The sequence below is a fragment of the Eptatretus burgeri genome, chromosome 10 (assembly GCF_056783735.1).
Source record: "Eptatretus burgeri isolate ZD-2024b chromosome 10, Ebu_testis_v1, whole genome shotgun sequence".
NCBI lineage: Eukaryota > Metazoa > Chordata > Myxini > Myxiniformes > Myxinidae > Eptatretus > Eptatretus burgeri.
Window position 1 is genome coordinate 34,335,897 of NC_140970.1, and position 19,359 is coordinate 34,355,255.

At 44.2% G+C, this 19,359-nt stretch overlaps 1 protein-coding gene and 1 pseudogene across 2 annotated transcripts in view; one reads left to right on the top strand and one right to left on the bottom strand.

The window, feature by feature from the left end:
* The window catches only part of CTDNEP1 (CTD nuclear envelope phosphatase 1), a 46,018-nt gene extending 26,897 nt beyond the window's left edge, over positions 1-19,121 (bottom strand). The window contains exon 1 of one of the 2 annotated variants that reach the window (XM_085897828.1): positions 18,660-19,121. In XM_085897828.1, the coding sequence (XP_085753954.1) occupies positions 18,660-18,848 (189 nt within the window). In that variant the 5' untranslated portion in view covers positions 18,849-19,121. The remainder of the gene's footprint in view (positions 1-18,659) is intronic. The other variant, XM_085897829.1, reaches the window with a different exon arrangement.
* Positions 11,854-16,373, top strand: LOC147018296 (uncharacterized; annotated as a pseudogene).
* Positions 19,122-19,359: the final 238 nt, after the last annotated feature.

Genomic DNA, 19,359 nt, shown 5'->3' on the forward strand with positions numbered 1-19,359 from the left:
TCTACTGGCATGATCCTTGGATCATGTATATATATATATATATTTTATAAAAATATATATTTTTTATATATTTATATATAAAAATATATATATATTTATAAAATATATATATTTTTCTCTCAATTTTTTTTTTGGGGGGGGGGTAACAATTTTTTGGGGGTTGAAAATCACTTAAAACATGTAGAAATGCAAAAATAAATTTTTTCTAAATTTTTTGGGTGGGTTGGAAATCACTTAAAACATGTAGAAATTCAAAAAAAATTCTCTATTTTGGGGGGAGGGTAACAATTTTTTTTGGGGGGGTTGGAAATCACTTAAAACATGTAGAAATGCAAAAAAAAATTCTCCAACAATTTTTTTTGGGGGGGCGGGTCCAAGTTCAAAATTTAATGCCATGATCCTTGGACCATACCTAACCCCCCCACCATGTTTTGTCGAAATCCGTCGAGTTTTTCCGTAATACTGTTCACAAACAAGCAAACAAACAAACAAACAGAAAGGGGTGAAAACGGTAACCTCCATCCATCTTCAAAGATGGCGGAGGTTAACTAGAAGGGCACTCGGGAGAGCACATATCTCTGCAATGTAATGCCTGATCCACGAGAACATATCAGGCCCAATACATTTTTGAAATATCATGCTCCATATCGTTTATGGACCCATCTCTCAATGGTGAAGAATCACTTAAAAAATTAAATAATTCTCAGATCAAGATCTTCACAAAAATAGAATCAATTTGTCGTGGCCACACACCCAACCTGCCCACCAAGTTTCCTTTGAATCCGTTCACAACTTTTTAGGATATCGTGCTACATATTGTTTTTGGCGCGATCTCTCAATGGTGAAGAATCCCTTCAAAAAATTATCAGATCAGGATTCGGATCCAGATCTTCACCAACACTGAATAAATTCTTCCTTGCCACACTCCCAAAGTGTCCACCAAGTTTCATCCGAATCCATCCACAACTTTTTGAGATATCGTGCTATATATCGTTTTTGGCCCCATCTCTCAATGGGGAAGAATCATATAAAACTTCTAGTAGTCAGATCCGGATAAGGATCTTCACCAAAATATAATCAGTTCGTCCTTGTCACATACCCAACCTGTCCTCAAAATTTCATTCGGATCCGTCCACAACTTTTTGAAATATCCTGCACACAAACAAACAAACAAAGACAGACAAGCCGGTAGGCGGACATGGGTAGTCGACTACCCAATAGAACCTGACACGATGGGCCCGTTCGATGGGAAATTACCTGAGGATTAAGCACAAGAAAATTCATGATTCTCGCTTCAAGGGTTAATGCTGCAGATTGTTTTTTCGTTAAAATACCCCCACATTTAGAGGTTTTTCGGCCATTGCTAGGCAATGGAGGGGTCCATAGCAACGGTTCTTTCTAACACATAACTAGGACATACCATGAACCTTCCATACCAGTTTCATGTATATCTGACAGTCTCTGAGATATAACGAACTTCGTTTTTTTTATTGTTTTCGACCAGGGTTCATTCAAAGTCTATCTTCTCCGACAGTTTTCATAGGATCCGGCTGGAAATTTATGACAATATGGCTGAATGTACTGCCCACAGTCGCTCGTGGCCCGATTTTTGAAAAAATTAATTTGAGATTTTTTTGAAAATTTCAACGGTCCGTTGCGAGGCAACAGATGGGTCCATAGCAACGGTTCTCATTTGCACACAACTAGGTCATGGTATGAACCTACCAACCAAGTTTCATCGAAATCGCCATTGTATTAACGGAGCACTGGACTGAACAGACATACATACTCACAGACAGACAGACAAACATATCGACAGAAATACTGATAAGGGTAGAAAAATCTCCAATTTTTTTTTTTCGACTAGATCGACTACCCAACAAGCCGGTAGGCGACATGGGTGGTCACTACATAATTGCATACTAGTCATACAGTTTTTGACGGATCGGGCTGAAAATTTTTGACAAAGAGGTTGATTAGAGTGCGCCTAAAAGCGCGGAAGCCGATTTTTGATTTTCGAAAAAAAAAAATATATATATATAAATATTTTTCGGATTTTTGCAAAAAATTCAAAGTCCCATTGCTTGGTAACGGTGGCGTCCATAGCAACGGTGTTCAAAAGCATACAACTAGATCCTGGTATGAACCTACCAGTCAAGTTTCATCAAAATCAGTTGACTCCCCTGGCCTCCAGAGCTGTCCATTACATACAGACGGAAAACCTGAGAATAACGGTAGTCTAGCGACCACCCAAAAGGGGTGAAACATAACCACCTTCACCTTCGTTGGCAGAGGTAAATATACGAAAGGAATAATCTTACGTTTACAAAAAGTATTTACATCCTGGAAAACGTAAAGGTATGGAAAACTTTGGAAGCTTTCAACCAGTTGAAGTATGCGTGGATCAGTGATGTGGCTGTTCTTGTGTAGAATCTGAATGGATATGACGTTGTATGAGCAAAGATAGGCCTATAATAGATATATCAATGACACAGACTCATGTTGGCAGAATAGTGGGGCAACTTTGCATAACAATTGTGCATTTTGTGAGGAAAGCACCAAATTTGGCACACTAGTAGCCGATCATATTATGAACAGATTTGGATATCGGGCCATCTCAAATTTAGCCGCTGATGGCTGTGGCGGCCATTTTCCACTGCCATCAAAAATTTGAGATGGCTCAATATCCAAATCTGTTCATAATATGTTAGGCTACTAGTGTGCCAAATTTGGTGCTTTCCTCACAAAATGCACAATTGTTATGCTATATTTAGCTAAGTTGCCCCACTAGAACAGACAAGCATGACATTATATGCGTTAACATCATGCTTTTCTGCTCTGCCGTCTCCTTCAATACTCTTGGATGTTAATCTGGCCCCAAAGCTTTATCTTCTTTCGTCAACTCCTAGTTGACCACTCCCACCGTCAGTACTCTTCCAAGGTTGGTAATAAACAATAAGGTGACCAAGGTTGAGCTTCGGCTTCTCTTTTTGTGGTTTATTGGCATGAATGAATCCATGTATGAATCAATTCCCCCAGTATCATAGCACGACTCGAAGATACAAATGGTCAGGGATGCACTTGGCCCACCCAGCAACATCCACGAGTTTCTTATGAGAGTACAGCAGGTTATACAATCATTACGAACCCGCACAGATCACCAGCTCAAAGCTTGAAATCGCGCTTTCTTTCCAGATGCAGGATAACAAAGAAAAGGGCTGGCTATTATGATGTGAACAGATACGTCGATCGTTCGGGGAAAATAAAATTGTAAAGGTGATCATTTCTTTTTTTATTTGTTCGTATGTAGCCTGTGGCTGCTTGGCTGCATCATTTTTCTGGGGGTGCAGCTATGCTGTTGATGCAATTACGAGTAAGCTGGTATGCGTTTTGCCGACCTCGGAAGGGTGACAGCCCGAGTCAACCCACCTGGTATCAATTCAACGGCACGAGAGGGGCTTGAACTTAAGACCTTAAGATCTTAAGCCAGACACCGAAACCGTTAAGCAAACACCAAGCTTGGAAAGGTGATAATATGATGCCTCTCACACCTCTTCATACTTACCTCAATTTACCTCATCCATCACACCAAGCACCGGCACTGGCATGCCATTCTCAAAATTGACAATGTCCGTCTCACGGTGTTGGCCGACATGGATGGAAAGATCACCTGAAGGGAAATGTTATAGCTGGGACAGGATTCTATCCCAGGATAGACGGGTTAGAGGTGAGTGTGCGTACTTCCAGGCCATCCTGCCAGCCCTTAACACTCTTCTTCTTCTTCTACTTTCGGCTCGCTCCTGTTAGGGGTCGCCACAGCGGATCAACCGTCTCCATTTCGCTCTATCCTCCACATCTTCCATTGACACTCCAACAACCCGCATGTCCACCCTCACCGTATCCATGAACCTCTTCTTTGGCCTTCCTCTTCTCCTCCTGCCTGGCGGTTCCATCTTCAACATCCTTAACCCGATGTACTCCGCTTCCCTCCTGAGCACATGTCCAAACCATCTCAATCTCGCCTCTCTCAATTTGTCTCCAAACGGTCCAACCTGCGCTGTCCCTCTAATATACTCATTCCTTATCCTGTCCATCCTGGTCACTCCCAACGAGAATCGCAGCATCTTTAACTCTGCCACCTCCAGCTCCGCTTCCTGTCTTTTTGTTAGTGCCACCGCCTCCAAACCATACAACATAGCTGGTCTCACTACCATCTTATATACTTTCCCCTTAACTCTTGCAGCTACCCTTCTGTCACAAATCACTCCTGGAACTCTTCTCCACCCACTCCATCCTGCCTGCACTCTTTTTTTCACTTCTCTCCCACACTCTCCGTTACTTTGGACAGTTGATCCCAAGTATTTAAACCCATCCACCTTCCCCACCTCAACTCCTTGCAACCGCACCATACCACCACCCTCCCTCTCATTTACGCACATGGACTCCATCTTACTCCTACTGACTAACATTCCCCTTCTCTCCAGTGCGTACCTCCACCTCTCGAAGCTCGCCTCAGCCTGCTCCCTACTCTCCCTACAGATCATGATGTCATGCGCGAACATCATAGTCCATGGGGACTCCAGTCTGATCTCGTCCGTCAACCTGTCCATCACCATTGCAAACAAGAAAGGGCTCAGAGTCGATCCTTGGTGCAATCCCACTTTAACCTTAAACCGGTCCGTCATTCCTACCGCACACCTCACCGCTCTCACACTGTCCTCATACATATCCTGCACGATCCTCACGTACTTCTCCACCACTCTCGACTTCCTCATACAATACCACAACTCCTCTCTTGGCACCCTATCATAAGCTTTCTCTAAATCCACAAACACACAATGTAACTCCTTCTGGAGCTCACAGATCGTCACCTCTCCTCTCAACCTCGCTTCCACTACTCTTTCCCACAACTTCATGGTGTGGCTTAACAACTTTATCCCTCTGTAATTTTCAACAGCTCTGCACATCACCCTTATTCTTGAAAATCGGAACCAGTACACTTAATCTCCACTCCTCCGGCATCCTCTCACTTTCCAAGATTTTATTAAACAATCTGGTTAACAACCCCACTGTCATCTCTCCGAAGCACTTCCATGCCTCCACCGGTATACCATCTGGACCAACCGCCTTTCCACTTTTCATCTTCTTCATAGCAGTCCTCACTTCATCCTTACTGATCCACCCCACTTCCAGATTCACTATCTCCACCTCTTCCAACCTTCTCTCTCTCATTTTCTTCATTCATCAGCTCCTCAAAGTACTCCATCCACCTTCTCAACACACTCTCCTCACTCGTCAGCACATTCCCATTTGCGTCCTTTATCACCCGAACCTGCAGCACATCCTTCCCAGCTCGGTCCCTCTGTTTTGCCAATCGGTATCAATCCTCTTCCCCTTCTTTTGTATCCAACTTCTCAGACAACTCGTCATATGCCACCTCTCTTTTTGCCTTTCGCCGCCACTCCTTGTACTCCTGCCTACTTTCTTCATCTCTCTGACTATCCCACTTCTTTTTCGCCAACCCCTTCTTCTTTATACTTTCCTGTACTTCCTCATTCCACCACCAAGTCTCCTTATCTTCCTTCCTCTGTCCAGATGTCACACCAAGTACCTTCCTAGCTATCTCCCTCACAACTTCTGCTGTCGTTGCCCAATCATCCCACCCATCTTTACCACCATCCAACGCCTGTCTCACCTCCTCCCTAAATTTCACGCAACAGTCTTCCTCCTTCAGCTTCCACCATCTGGTCCTTGGTTCAGCCCTCACTCTCTTCCTCAACCTCACCTCTAAAGTCATCCTACAGACCACCAATCGATGCTGTCGAGCTACACTCTCCCCTGCCACCATCTTACAATCACTAATCTCTTTCAGGTTGCATCTCCTACTTAAGATGTAATCCACCTGTGTGCACTTTCCTCCACTCTTGTATGTCACCCTGTGTTCCTCCTTCTTCTTGAAATACGTATTTACCACTGCCATTTCCATTCCTTTTGCAAACTCTACCACCATTTGCCCTTCCACATTTCTCTTGTTGAGACCGTACCAATCCATCACCTCCTCATCCTCTTTATTCCCTTCCCCAACATGTCCATTGAAATCTGCTCCAATCACCACTCTTTCATCCTTGGATACACTCTCCACCACTTCATCTCACTCACTCCAGAAATCTTCTTTATACTCCATCTCACACCCCATATGTGGGGCATATGCACTGATGACATTCATCATCACCCCTTCAATTACCAACTTCACACTCATCACTCGGTCAGACACCCTCCTCACCTCCAATACCCTCTTGACATAATCTTCCTTCAGGATTTCTCTGACACCATTTCTCCTCCCATCCACACCATGGTAGAACAGTTTGAAACCACCTCCAATGCTCCTAGCCTTACTCCCCATCCACTTGGTCTCTTGTACACACAGTATGTCCACCTTTCTTCTCTCCATCATATCAGCCAACTCTCGCCCTTTGCCAGTCATCGTCCCAACATTCAGAGTTCCAACTCTCACCTGCACATTTCTACCCTTCCCCCTCTCCCACTGCCTCCGGACTCGCCTTCCCAGTCTCCTTCTCCTCCTTCGCCCAACAGTAGCACAATTTCCACTGGTACCCTGCTGACCACCGGTACCGGTGGCGGTCGTTGGTAACCCGGGCCTCGACCGATCCGGTATGGAAATTCGTTTTGTTGTCCGCATAATGATTTGGCATAGGTTTTTACGCCGGTGCCCTTCCTGACGCAACCCTGGTCGCCTCTTACAACACACAGGGATATGGTACACCTATTCTAACCAGGGCATACACCAGGCCCAGTACAACTGGTACTCATTTCGCCGACCTCGGAAGGATATATATATATATATATATATATATATATATATATATATATATATATATATATATATATATATATATATATATATATATATATATATATATATATATATATATATATTCAGTGTCCCAACGGGGCTTGAACTCAGGACCTTTTGGGTCCCAAGCCACTGCCCTAACCACTGCGCCAACACCAGGCTTTCCTGCCAGCCCTTAACACATGGTACTAAATATTTAAAAAGAAACTTTATTTCAACACATCATTGGTTAGAGAGTAGAGTAGAGACCAAGTGATCTGACTTCCTTTTTTTTTAAAATTTTGTTCATGGAATTCTGAATTGTGATATTGTTGTGGTGCCGGGTGTCGGTGGCGAGCACGACCGCGAGGTGGAACAGTAGAGTCGGCTCCACCGAACACCCGGAATCTAGATCGTGCTTCTCAGAGAACTCCGAAAGGCACGGGTCCCTTACAGGACCGTGAATCGCCAATAATTTGGCCGTGTGGAATAGGGTTAATTGCCAATTTCAATATACCTCAGTATCCACGCGGCAAAGCTGCAAGGGAATTCACACTCTCGGCAGACCTCGAGCGGAACGAGCCGTTATCGTGCTCGAACCGTGCGCAACCCGAGCGGATGGTTACCAAGACCCGTCGGTCCAAATGCACAATTTACCGTTTCCCAATTTCCCAACAAGCACCGTGCTAAGCCAATGAAAGAAGCACAGAAACGAGCTGGTACATTCAACAATAGGGGTATTTATTTTACAATGGGGGGAAGGGAACAGACAAAGAGCAGAGTTATCCAAATAAGAAATGTAAATAATGTACAAGCAAAAGCACTTAACAATTCTACTTGACAAGACAGGCCCGCACACAGACACGCACACCCAAAGAAAAGAGATGGACCCCGCCGGGTCTTTATTCGGCTCTCCAGCTGAGGAGGATAGTTCGGCTGGGAGTCAGCATGGCTGGCTCCCTGGCCGCGAGTGCGCGGCTGGTCGTCCACCCCTTCCCAGAACTCGTCGCCAAAGGACGGACTAGGGCAGCCAAATCCAGAGAAGGCGAGACGAGGTGATCTCCCGTGTTGAGTTGGTCGATCGCTTGTCGTACTGCGCCAGCCGAGACACTTCGGATGTGTGGGGTGCAGTCAGACGCAGACCAGACCGAAGCGCGCTCGAGCACACGGGACACAATCTCTTCCCTCTGGACCCCACCACCAACTCTTTCTCTTCAGGAGGGAAGGGCCACTTCTCCTGGCCACTCACCTCTTGATTGGTCAGACCCATCGCACGATTCCCTGGCCGTCTCCCATTGGACAGGCCCATGGTAGGCGGGGAAACTCCCACCCTTCTGGGCGGAGTCCCGATCGGAGGCGTTTGTGGCTCCGCCTACCTCCTCACCTCCGGCCACGTGCGTAATGGCGATGGTGTTGGGTTGGAAACGGGGTGGGTGGGACGCCCGCTCCTTGCGGATTGGCCATAAACGGATGCCATGCCTATGTTAGAATCCGCCCACGCGCGCGCTTGCTGGCGAGCGCGCGAAGAATGCCACAAGCAGACTGTTGTTGTGTGAAAGTGAAAATGTAAAAAATCCTATCTATAAAATAACCCACAGCGCACGTACACTTAATTCCCATTAGACACAGGGGATGGATTCTAACTCGAAACACATACTTACCGATATAACTGGTCTATAGGGACTCTGGCTGCTATGTGCAGTCAGCTTCCAAATTTGTAACAATATCAAGTGTGTGTGTGCGTGTGTGCGTCAAGCCTTTGTTTATCATGATAAAATGTGTGTACTATTTCATTTATCACTCATTTTGGGGACTCAAATGGTATCGTGTCATGATTAAACTTGATGTGACGGGAGATCTGGCGATGACGTCGTGCCCTACATTACTGCAGAGATAATATAAGGCTCTATACCACTGGTCAAAAAAGCATTCTCAGAGAAGTGAAAAGTGATGAGCTTTTCAGCCAGTCCGTCCCTGCAGAACTACATCAAACAAGAGTGAGAAATGCTTTGCAATACATGTCCACTATCGGTTCCAGGAAATGTTCTTATCCCTTTATTTTGGCGGGTGTATAATGGGGGCATTTGGTGCCGAAAATAATTATTTAAAATAACCTGGTGTACATACATGTAACAAAAACATGCGTACGGCTTATGTGCATCTATAATACATCGTGGTTATATACCTGGGATCATTTTAAGTGCACTGGGACATGGACTAACACACAGAGGCCTGAGGATTGAGACCTGCTGATCACTGCTGTTTCATGCAATGGTGGTGCATGATTTCAATTGGGGTGGAGTCAGAGCAGCTGCAAACTGTCCCATGTCTAATATGTGATATTTTTTTAAGTCCAAAAAGGGCATAACTGTGAAAAGTTGATGAAACACCCTGAAACGTGAACTTGTTCTGTAAGTTATCATAATAAATTTCAGTTGAACATGTTAAACAGCATCTAGGGGAAAAGTCTGAAAAACCAGAGGTTGGAGAGATGGACGAACAGACAGACAGCAAACCTATCGTCCCCTCCGAGGAAACCGGTCAGGTCTGGGAGCGTGTGCCGGAACAGCGTGTCATGAAACCGGTAGGTGACTAATAAAGCAAGAATAAGGGGTTGTGATTGGGAAAAAAAAAAAAAAACATTTTTACTGGAAATGCATATAAACAATACAATTCAACGCAGCGCTGAGCTGATGAACAATAACACTTGAACAGCAGAGGATCTTGGGGGGGGCACCTGATGTAGCCCCCCCCTCAGACTCCTCCCCTCACACTAAATGCCATCATATGTATCAAGGTGTATATTACCGAAGATGTGGTCTCGGAATGTGGGATCACCCGATATTCCTTAAACCACAGCTGATGTTGACAGCAGCATTCAACACGGAAATTGTTTGCACCCATGGTGGATACTTGATGATTAACAAATTACCGGAATCATTTGTCATCAGGGATGCTTCTTTTCTCCGAACCATTCATGAACCCAGAAGTGCAATGGTATCTCCAGTATCAGATCATCCGGTTCCTATTATTACCTCTGCCACCGATGGTGGAAGGAGGTTGTGTTTTCACCCTTGTCTGGCTGAATGCAGGATATCTCAAAAAGTTGTGGATGGATTTGGTGGAGAGCTTGGGTGTGTGACAAGGACGAACCGGTTAGATTTTGGTGAAGATCTGAATCCAAATGACAATTTTAAAGCGATTCTTCTCCATTGAAAGATGGGGCGAAACTGATATACAGCACGACATCTCAGAGTTAAAGATGGATTCGGACGAAACTTGGTGGACATGTGCGTGTGACAAGGACGGATCAGTGTGATTTTGGTGAAGATCCGAATCCAGATCAGGATTAAAACTTTTTACATTTTTAAAGTGATTCTTCACCATTGAGAGATTGGGCCAAAATGATATGTAGCACGTTATCTCAAAAATGTAAAGGGCCCAATGTTCTAGTGGATCAGGCATTATGTGGCGGAGGTACGCGCTCTACCGACTGCCCTTCTAGTTTTGTTTGAATTTGGCACTCGGTCTGTGTTTTCAGGACTCAAGAACATGCTTTTTGAGCATGGGAAATTCTCCAGCACACACACAACAGGCATCAAATGTGTTGGAGAAGAAATCTTTGTTACAAGTCAGTGATGTGGATACAACGGACGAAGACAAAATGTTGTTCCGACGGTAAAACCATCCACCCATCCATCCATCCATCCATCCATCCATCGGGACCACACTCTGTAAAGAGCGTTGGTGCTGCCTAAGCAGTCCCCTTGATTATTGGGCACAATCCTGGACGGGTCGCCACTCTGACAAAGGATACCAGCAAGCTGGCACTCATTTTGCCGACCTCAGAAGGATGACGGGTAGAGTCAACTCCACCTGGTATTAATTCAACCGCCAAGCAGGATTGGAACTCAGGATCCTAAGATCCCAAACCCACCACCGTAACCATTAAGCCAACAGCAGGCATACCATGGTAAGACCCTAATTCTGAAGGTCACTTCCATGTCAGACCTTGTTCAATAAGTCAAGAGACATTGATTCGTTTTGATTATTACGTCATTTGTTTCATTATATGCAATGTCTGCTTTTCATTTAATTTTATTTTTTTATGATGATTTAATCATTAAAAAGAAATGTGGAGTTTTGAGTAAAAGTAATTTTTTTTCATGAGAGTACTTCTTTGAAAATGCATTCGAGCGTTTTTGTTTACATTTCGAATAATTTTTCAGAATTTATGACAAAAAGAAACTCCCAGAAAAAGTGTCCCCCTCGCTCTGCTCACAGAAATTTTGTTTTTCAGTGCAATGTAATGTTTTCATCCCCCCCCCCCCCAATAGTGGGGTGGCCTCGGGTCAATTTAAGGCAATTGTTACAGGGCGGACAAAAGCGCCAAATTTTGCATGAGGCTACTATTGGCCATGGGAAACAAATTTAGAAGGCGAGCTCCGATAAAATATTCACGGTATGCGATATACGCAGCAAAATCCAAGATGGGCACCAGGAAAATGAAAAATGCCATTTCTGTGGCGACAGAAGTGCTATCGATATGAATTTGGTGTCAAAATAGGGGTTTTCAGGGTCCAGGAATTTGATTTTGTGCATTTCAAGCAAAAAAAAAGTCTTTTAAATATTTTTATGAATTTTTTTTTATCCAAAAGATTGATTATCTTAATGCATATTGTCAGAAATAATGAGGATAAGCTTTCCAAATGCAAGCCATTAACACTAGTTTGAAATATTAATACAAATGAGCAAATTTACAACTGATGGACATTAGAAACAAACATGAGTAATGCGATTCAACATACAGCTTCAATGCCAGGAGTGTCTTTAAAGCCTTTTTGTTTGTGTGATAACATTTCATGGCACCCCATGTGACCTACTTCTCCACCACACCCAAGATGAAGTTACAGTTGACACATGCAAGGATGGGTTGACCAACATTAATTGTATGCAAGCTGAAACTATTATAAAAATAAGTGATTTTGTAAAATATAATACACTTAGACTGCATATCAACAACTACTGTAATATAGATAATACTGATCATCACAATCTAATTGTATATTGTGAGTGCGGGGTTATGATCCTGGTAATTATGGCTCACAATTAAGTGTTCCTGGAGAAGTAAGGTTTTAATTAATTGGTGAATTGGTTCCGTTAATTATTGGTGAATGGGATATTGAAGGGCTATTCCCTGATGTTAAAGTAAGAAGAATATCCATCTATCACACATTTCAGTTTTAGAAAATAGTCATTGTGAAGGTATGGTTAAATATAATATTGGCTAACATGTTATTTCAATCTCTCCAGGGTTCTCCCATGTTTCATGATGGAGTTTGATTGGAACCTCTGTGTAATATGCCAGGAAAAGACAACAGAATCTCTTAAATGCCCTCTGAACACTCATGATCCAAGGTGTGACAAGGCAGATGCATATTCATCATTTCTGTCAAATGTTGCACAGTTTCAGGCAATTGGTGCCCTCCCTGTCAAACTGCAGTTTGCATGTAATGTTGAAGACTTTGTAACTAATTCTGCTTCATGGCATAAATCATGTCACTTAAAGTTCAACAATTCAAAGTTGGCAAAAGCTAAAAAGAGACATAGCACTACAGAGGACACTGAAACAACAAAACGAACCTGCAAACGCGAGCCATTAAGTGTGCAAAAGTGTATATTCTGTGAAGCCGGGGATGAAGAAGGTGACCTGCATCAGTACTCCGCATTTAATTCTGACAATAATCTGAGGACTATTGTGACCAAATTGCAGGACACTAAATTGCAAGCCAGGATTGCTGGAGGGGACTTAATGGCAATTGAGGCAAAGTACCATCTGCAATGTTTGACAAATTTAAGAAATCGATACCGCAGCCACATTAGAAAAAAGAACAAAATGTCAGTGAATACTGATGAAAAAAATGGATGAATGCAGAGCGTTTTTGGAATTTATAAACTATATTGAAAAGTCCATGGAATCTGGAATTGCTATCTTTAAGTTATCCGAGCTCCACTCCCTCTATGTTCATCGTCTTGAAGATATGGGCATCAACGAGGGTGTAAACGAGACCAGGTTAAAAGATTAATTGTTACAGCACTTCCCTGAATCAAAAGGGCAGCAAAATGGAAAGTACACAATCATTGTTTTCAAAGAAGGGATGAGAAGCATGTTGAGTGAAGCTCTCAAGGTCCATGATTTTTCAGAAGATACTGCCATATTATTATGATTATTAGAAAGGACATTTTCAATCATGATAGCTTTAGATTTTGTGGAAGCTTTCCATCCAAATGTCAAGAAAACTCCATACCTTCCAGTCTCAAATCTTTGATCTCTTTGGTCCTGAATGGACTAAACTTAAAGAATCAAGATCATCATGAATCTCAGGCAGCTCTCTCAATTGGTCAAGCCATATACTTCAACACCAAGAAGAAAACATCCAAGCCAGATGCACACACGTGGCACACTGTAGAGCGTGAGCCCCCACACTTCCAGTCTACATTGGATTGAACATCCATGCTCTAACAAGAAGCAAAAACCTGATCCAGCAGCTTTATCATATGGGAATCTGTATATCCTATGAAAGGGTTATAGACCTTGAGGATCAGATGGCATCTTCAGCTTGTAAACACTTTGAGGAGGATGGAGTTGTTTCCCCCACTTGTTTAGGGAAAGGGTGCTTCACTGTTGGAGCTCTTGATAATTTAGATCATAATCCTAGTTCCACCACTTCGTAATCTTCTTTTCATGGAACTGGTATCAGCTTGTTCCAATTTCCCACAGAATCGAATGCTACTGAACTGAGACCACTTATCATAATCACCACTTTCTGACTCTCAAACACACACTCTTCCGGATAGTTATGCCATTGTTCCTCCAGTGGCATTAACAATGTCTACAGTTGCTGTACCAGAGTGTGTAATAAGATCTGTTGAAACAGCCTGCTTGTCTGAAGCAAAATGCCTTGAAACTAATTGGATGAAGCATGCATCTGACTTGTTACATCAAGAGAAATTGACAAACAGATGCCATTTCATGGGCCACTTACCTTGCTTCTCAACAACAATGTGCTCCACAAGCTCCAGTAGTAGGCTCTCTGTTACCACTCTTCTATGAAAAGGCTGCCACTCCTGCTATGGTAAAACATGGAATGGATATTGTGAGGCAAGCTACACAATATCTTAACCCTGGACAGATTCCCATTACGACATTTGACCAACCCCTGTTTGCACGAGCCAAATTTGTGCAATGGAAGTGGCCATTAATACATGGTGAAAATTTGCATGTTGTTATGATGGGAGGTCTTCACATCGAAATGGCACTGTGGAACACCTTGGGAGACATTCTGGACAGTTCAGGATGGACAACAGCTCTAACAGAAACAGGAGTCACATCTTCAGGCATTGCTGAATCTCTACTCAGGGCTGCTCATCTGACACGAACAAGGTAAGTACATGTATATGTGATATATTTACAAATTTATTTGTAAATTAATCTCCATTTTATACATTCACATGCCATACCTTATACTGATTGCGTGAACACCGTAACATTGTAGGCATGTTCATCAGATCACTGGGGTGAGCCTGCACAACCTGCAGCAGGAGGCTTTCAACTCATCTGTGGGACATGACAGTGACACGTCTTTTATGGAGTGGAAGAACCTCATGCAAGAGAGGAGTCCTACTTTCTTCTGGGACATGATTTTGAGATATGAAGTTCTCATGCTTATCTTTGTTCGTGTACACAGGGAAAGGAACTTTTGTCTGTATGTAGAGGTCTTGGAAGAACTTGTTCCAATGTTTCTTTCACTGGATCATACCAATTATGCACGATGGGTACCGATACATATCCAAGACATGAAAGCTTTGCCCGATTCCATCAAGAACGAATTCAAGACCGAAGGTCACTGGGTCATTACCAAAACTCAGCATGCATTTTCAGCAATACCCATTGATCAGGCTCATGAGCAGGAGAACAAATGTGTCAAAGGCTCAGGAGGAGCCGTAGTATTGATAGAAAATCTCACTGCATTCAGGTATTTGTATGTTTTGATTGGATTAAAGTATTAAGACTGAAAAAGGTATGTGCTTCTCTATATCGTTAAAAAATATTGATTTAATGCAATTGCTTCTTCTTCTTCTTCTTCTTCTTCTTCTTTTTCTTCTTCTTCTTCTTCTTCTTCTTCTTTCGGCTGCTCCCGTTAGGGGTCGCCACAGCGGATCAACCGTCTCAATTTCGCTCCATCCTCCACATCTTCCATTGACACTCCAACCGCCCGCATGTCCGCCCTCACCGCATCCTTCTCCCGATATACTCAGCTTCCCTCCTGTGCACATGTCCAAACCATTTAATGCAATTTTAATGCAATTGCTTATACACTACGTTATCCTTTTCAGGTGGTGGATGCTTTCAGGGCCAGAATTAGCCAGGGTGATGAAACTGTTTGAAATAGAATATCTTGCAGAGGATGACTCAGAAAGTCCTAAAAATGCGTCGCATCATGAACAAGGCCCGTCAACTCAGAAAAGCTTTCAAAAGCAAGTTAACTCCCCGAGCGACACAATCAGAAACATGGGAAATCCTTTTGTAGATGATTTTCCTGAGCTCATTTCACTTGACAGTCGCAATTGTGTGGACCCAACAGTATCTGAAGCAATGTGCTCCTTGGAATCACTGGGAAAACAGCAGTAAGAAGAGTTTGTCCAAGACATCATAACAGAAAGAACAAAGTCTATTCACCACCCGATAAAGAGGAATTCTCCAGCTTTATTTAAGCGCCCTAAAACGAAGAAAAAAAAAACAAAGCAGGGACAGCAAGTGCAAATTCTCCAGAATAATGTGGCCTTATTTGGACAGCTCTACATTTTTATGCAGAACCGTGAGAGTGACTTGAAGGATTTTTTTTTTTTCACATGAAGTGCAGTTCTTCCCTCCATCTCCGTCAGATCTGGGTAGACTCTATCTGACAGGCACACAGTCTGAATGTTTGGAGGAACCAGGTCAGCCTGAACCAACTATTAACTTTGACAGTAAAGTTTTGGACGGTGCTGTCATTGTCCATTGTCTGCCGACTAATGCTGTCAGCACATTTGATGAATATAGCAGCAAGGTCTTCTTTCCATACGTGTCAAAGCAGCGAGATAGCAGCAAAAGGGTCGACATTGTTTGGGATACGTATCTTCCTGGCAGTTTGAAGGATTCCACTAGAGAGAAACGAGGAAAAGGCATTAGAAGAAAAGTCTCCGGCCCGGCAAAACCGCCCACCAACTGGCCAGACTTTCTTCGGAACGTAATGAACTAAAAGGAACTGTTCGACTTCCTCTCGAATACGGCTGGTGAAATGATATGCCCTCCCAACAAAGCCATACACATCACGTCAGGTAGGTTTATTAACACACCATTACAGGTAGTATGATAAATTCAAGGATTATAATTGAGTTTATATTCAATCAAGTTAATATGCTGAATACAGTATATATTTTGCTTGCTTATTGGAGGAGTCAGTTATATCACTTTGCTGTGATGAAGACACGTTGGGTTGCAACCACGAGGAGGCAGATTCTCGAATACTGGTCCACATGCAGGATGCTTTTGCGCATGGGGCAAAGTCAGTTGAAGTCCGTAATGTGGACACCGATGTAGTTGTGATACTAATTGGCAAATACCATTGTCTCCAGATAGTCCAAGCTCAGGCTGATATATGGGTGGCCTTTGGAATGGGAAAGAAGTTCAGATACTACAGCATCAACAGAATCTGTTCCAGTCTTGGACAGCAGAAATCCCAGGCAATACCAATGTACCACGCATTCACTGGGTGCGATACGACATCGTCTTTTCGAGAAAGAGGCAAAAAAAAAATCAACCTGGCTGGCCTGGCAGTCGTACAGTGAAGTGACAGAAACACTTTCATACCTGGTTGAGCATCCTTTCCACCCTCTTGATGCATCATCTCGCTTCAAAAAGCTTGAAAGGCTTGCAATCATCATCTATGACAAAACCAGCCCCCTGTGGAATGTTAATGACGCTAGGCTTGACATATTCTGCCACAAAAAATCAGACAATGGACAAATTGCCACCAACGCAGGTAATTAAAATAATAAAAAAATCATGATAATTTGTTAAAGCTGTTGTTTTTTTGGACAAATAGTAGTCTAAATATTTCTCATTTTCTAGGATGCTTTGCTTCTACATGAGCAGTATACCAAGCTGGAATTTGGGCACAAAGTACTGAGGTACAGATGGTGTGTCCAGATCCCCAAGATTTTGGATGGAGCAAAATCAATGACACTTGGGTGCCAACATGGATCACTATCCCCGAAGTATCCAGAGCTTGTGGAGAGCTGATCAGGTGTTGTTGTGAGGGTGACTGTTCACACTGCAAGTGTGGCAAGGCCAACCTCAGCTGCACTCCTCTGTGCAAATGTAAATGTAACCAAGAGGGATACATCACTTTCATGAAAGGCAAGAAAGCCAACTCATAGCAGTTGTTGTGCTGCTTATTTTGGTATATTGATTGACTTATAGTCTGAATCATAATGTATTGTTCAGGAATTACACATATATTATTGAAAAAGTTCTATTTTTGAAGTCATATATGTCATAATGACAAAATAAGCTGGCAGAGGACGTTCATATGTGTAAAATAATGTTTTTTGACGATAAAAACCCCTGTTTTGACACCAAATTTATGTTGATCGCACTTCTAGAAGCAGAGATATGTGATTTTTAAATTTCGTTGGGGGATTTTACTGCGCTGATCTTGGATTTTTTACTGCGCTGATCTTGGAAATTTCTTGGATTTTACTGCGCTGATCGTGTACCGAGAATATTTCATCAGGGCTCCCCTTCGAAATTTGTTTCCTATGGCTAAAAGAAGCCATATACAAAGTTTGGCGCTTTTGTCCGCCCTGTAACGATTATCACCCGAAGCCACCCCACTATAACGGGAAATCATGGATCCGCGCCTGAAGGTAGCATGACATGCAAGGCCTTGCCATCAGCTGTGCCTCGACCTCCAGACACAGTGGTGGGCTTGCTGGGTGAACAAGGCCTTATAACCTCACATCAGGAAGCAACATTCCCCCGGCTTGTAATCACTGTCCTGTATTCAGGTCACAGGGAAAGCCTTCGCGCTCCCCAAACAGTGAGGGGACGTGGGCAACCGGGCAGCCTCGTGGGCAACCTCACAGGCAGCCTCGTGGGCAACCTCACGGGCAGCCTCGCAGGCAACCTCACGGACAGCCTCGCGGGCAACCGGGCAGCCAGGCAACCTTGCAGGCAACCTCGCAGGCAGCCTCGCGGGCAACCGGGCAGCCAGGCAACCTCGCGGGCAGCCTCGCAGACAACCTCGCGGGCAACCGGGCAGCCTCACGGGCAACCTCACGGGCAGCCTCGCGGGCAACCGGGCAGCCAGGCAACCTCGCGGGCAGCCTCACAGACAACCTCGCGGGCAACCGGGCAGCCTCGTGGGCAACCTCACGGGCAGCCTCGCAGGCAACCGGGCAGCCAGGCAACCTCACGGGCAACCGGGCAGCCAGGCAACCTCACGGGCAACCGGGCAGCCAGGCAACCTCGCAGACAACCTCGCAGACAACCTCGCAGGCAGCCTCGCAGACAACCGGACAACCTCGCAGGCAACCTCGCAGGCATCCTCGCGGGCAACCTCGCAGACAACCTCGCGTCAAGGTGCGAGGATAACGGCGACGCAAGTCCATCAGCTCCACAAACAAACTCGAGAACGCTGTTAGAACAAAACCCGATTCCACACGACACCAACGATCCACCACCACCACCACCAAAACCCACCGTTCGCACTTGTCGGCGCAAGACGTACAGTACCAAGCTCCAGAGACGCATGAGAGCCGCGTACAGACGAGCCAGCGAGCACAACGCCGTACGTAATGCAAGCACCACGTACTTCTTCATGGCGAAGGCGCCCGAAGCGACGAGCACGTATCCCTTCGCCCTGCCTCTCGAGCCACCGAAAGCCGACATGAAGCCACGGCCCCGCCGCCACAGCTCCGACGGCACAATCGGAAGTTACCCGGGACACGAAATCCCGGAAGTAGATCGTTGGTTGTTTCTTGGTGTTTGAATATCGTCCGACATTGGCACGTCAAAACAACACTGAACGCGTCCATATCTTCAAGGTGCGCACATAATCACCTCAAAACAGAGTCCGACAGGAAAAAAATAGTCTGTACAGTCGCTTGGCATAAGGCACGGGGACCGTGGAGCCATTGATAAAACCCGGAAACAAACATTTCTGAAGAAGTTTCTCCTTTATTTTCTTCCGATTCAAAATCGACGGCAATTGTGTTCATTACTCACTGATCCAGCGACAATTTTCCACTTCCCATGACGGACGTTGCAAGATACACAATAAAATAGGCAGAAAAGGTAATATTTGGGCATCAATCAAGCTTACAACAAGTTCCAACATACACCATATTTTGTACCGCACGTACATTCAGTAAAGGATACCCTTTGGACAGAAACTCGTCAA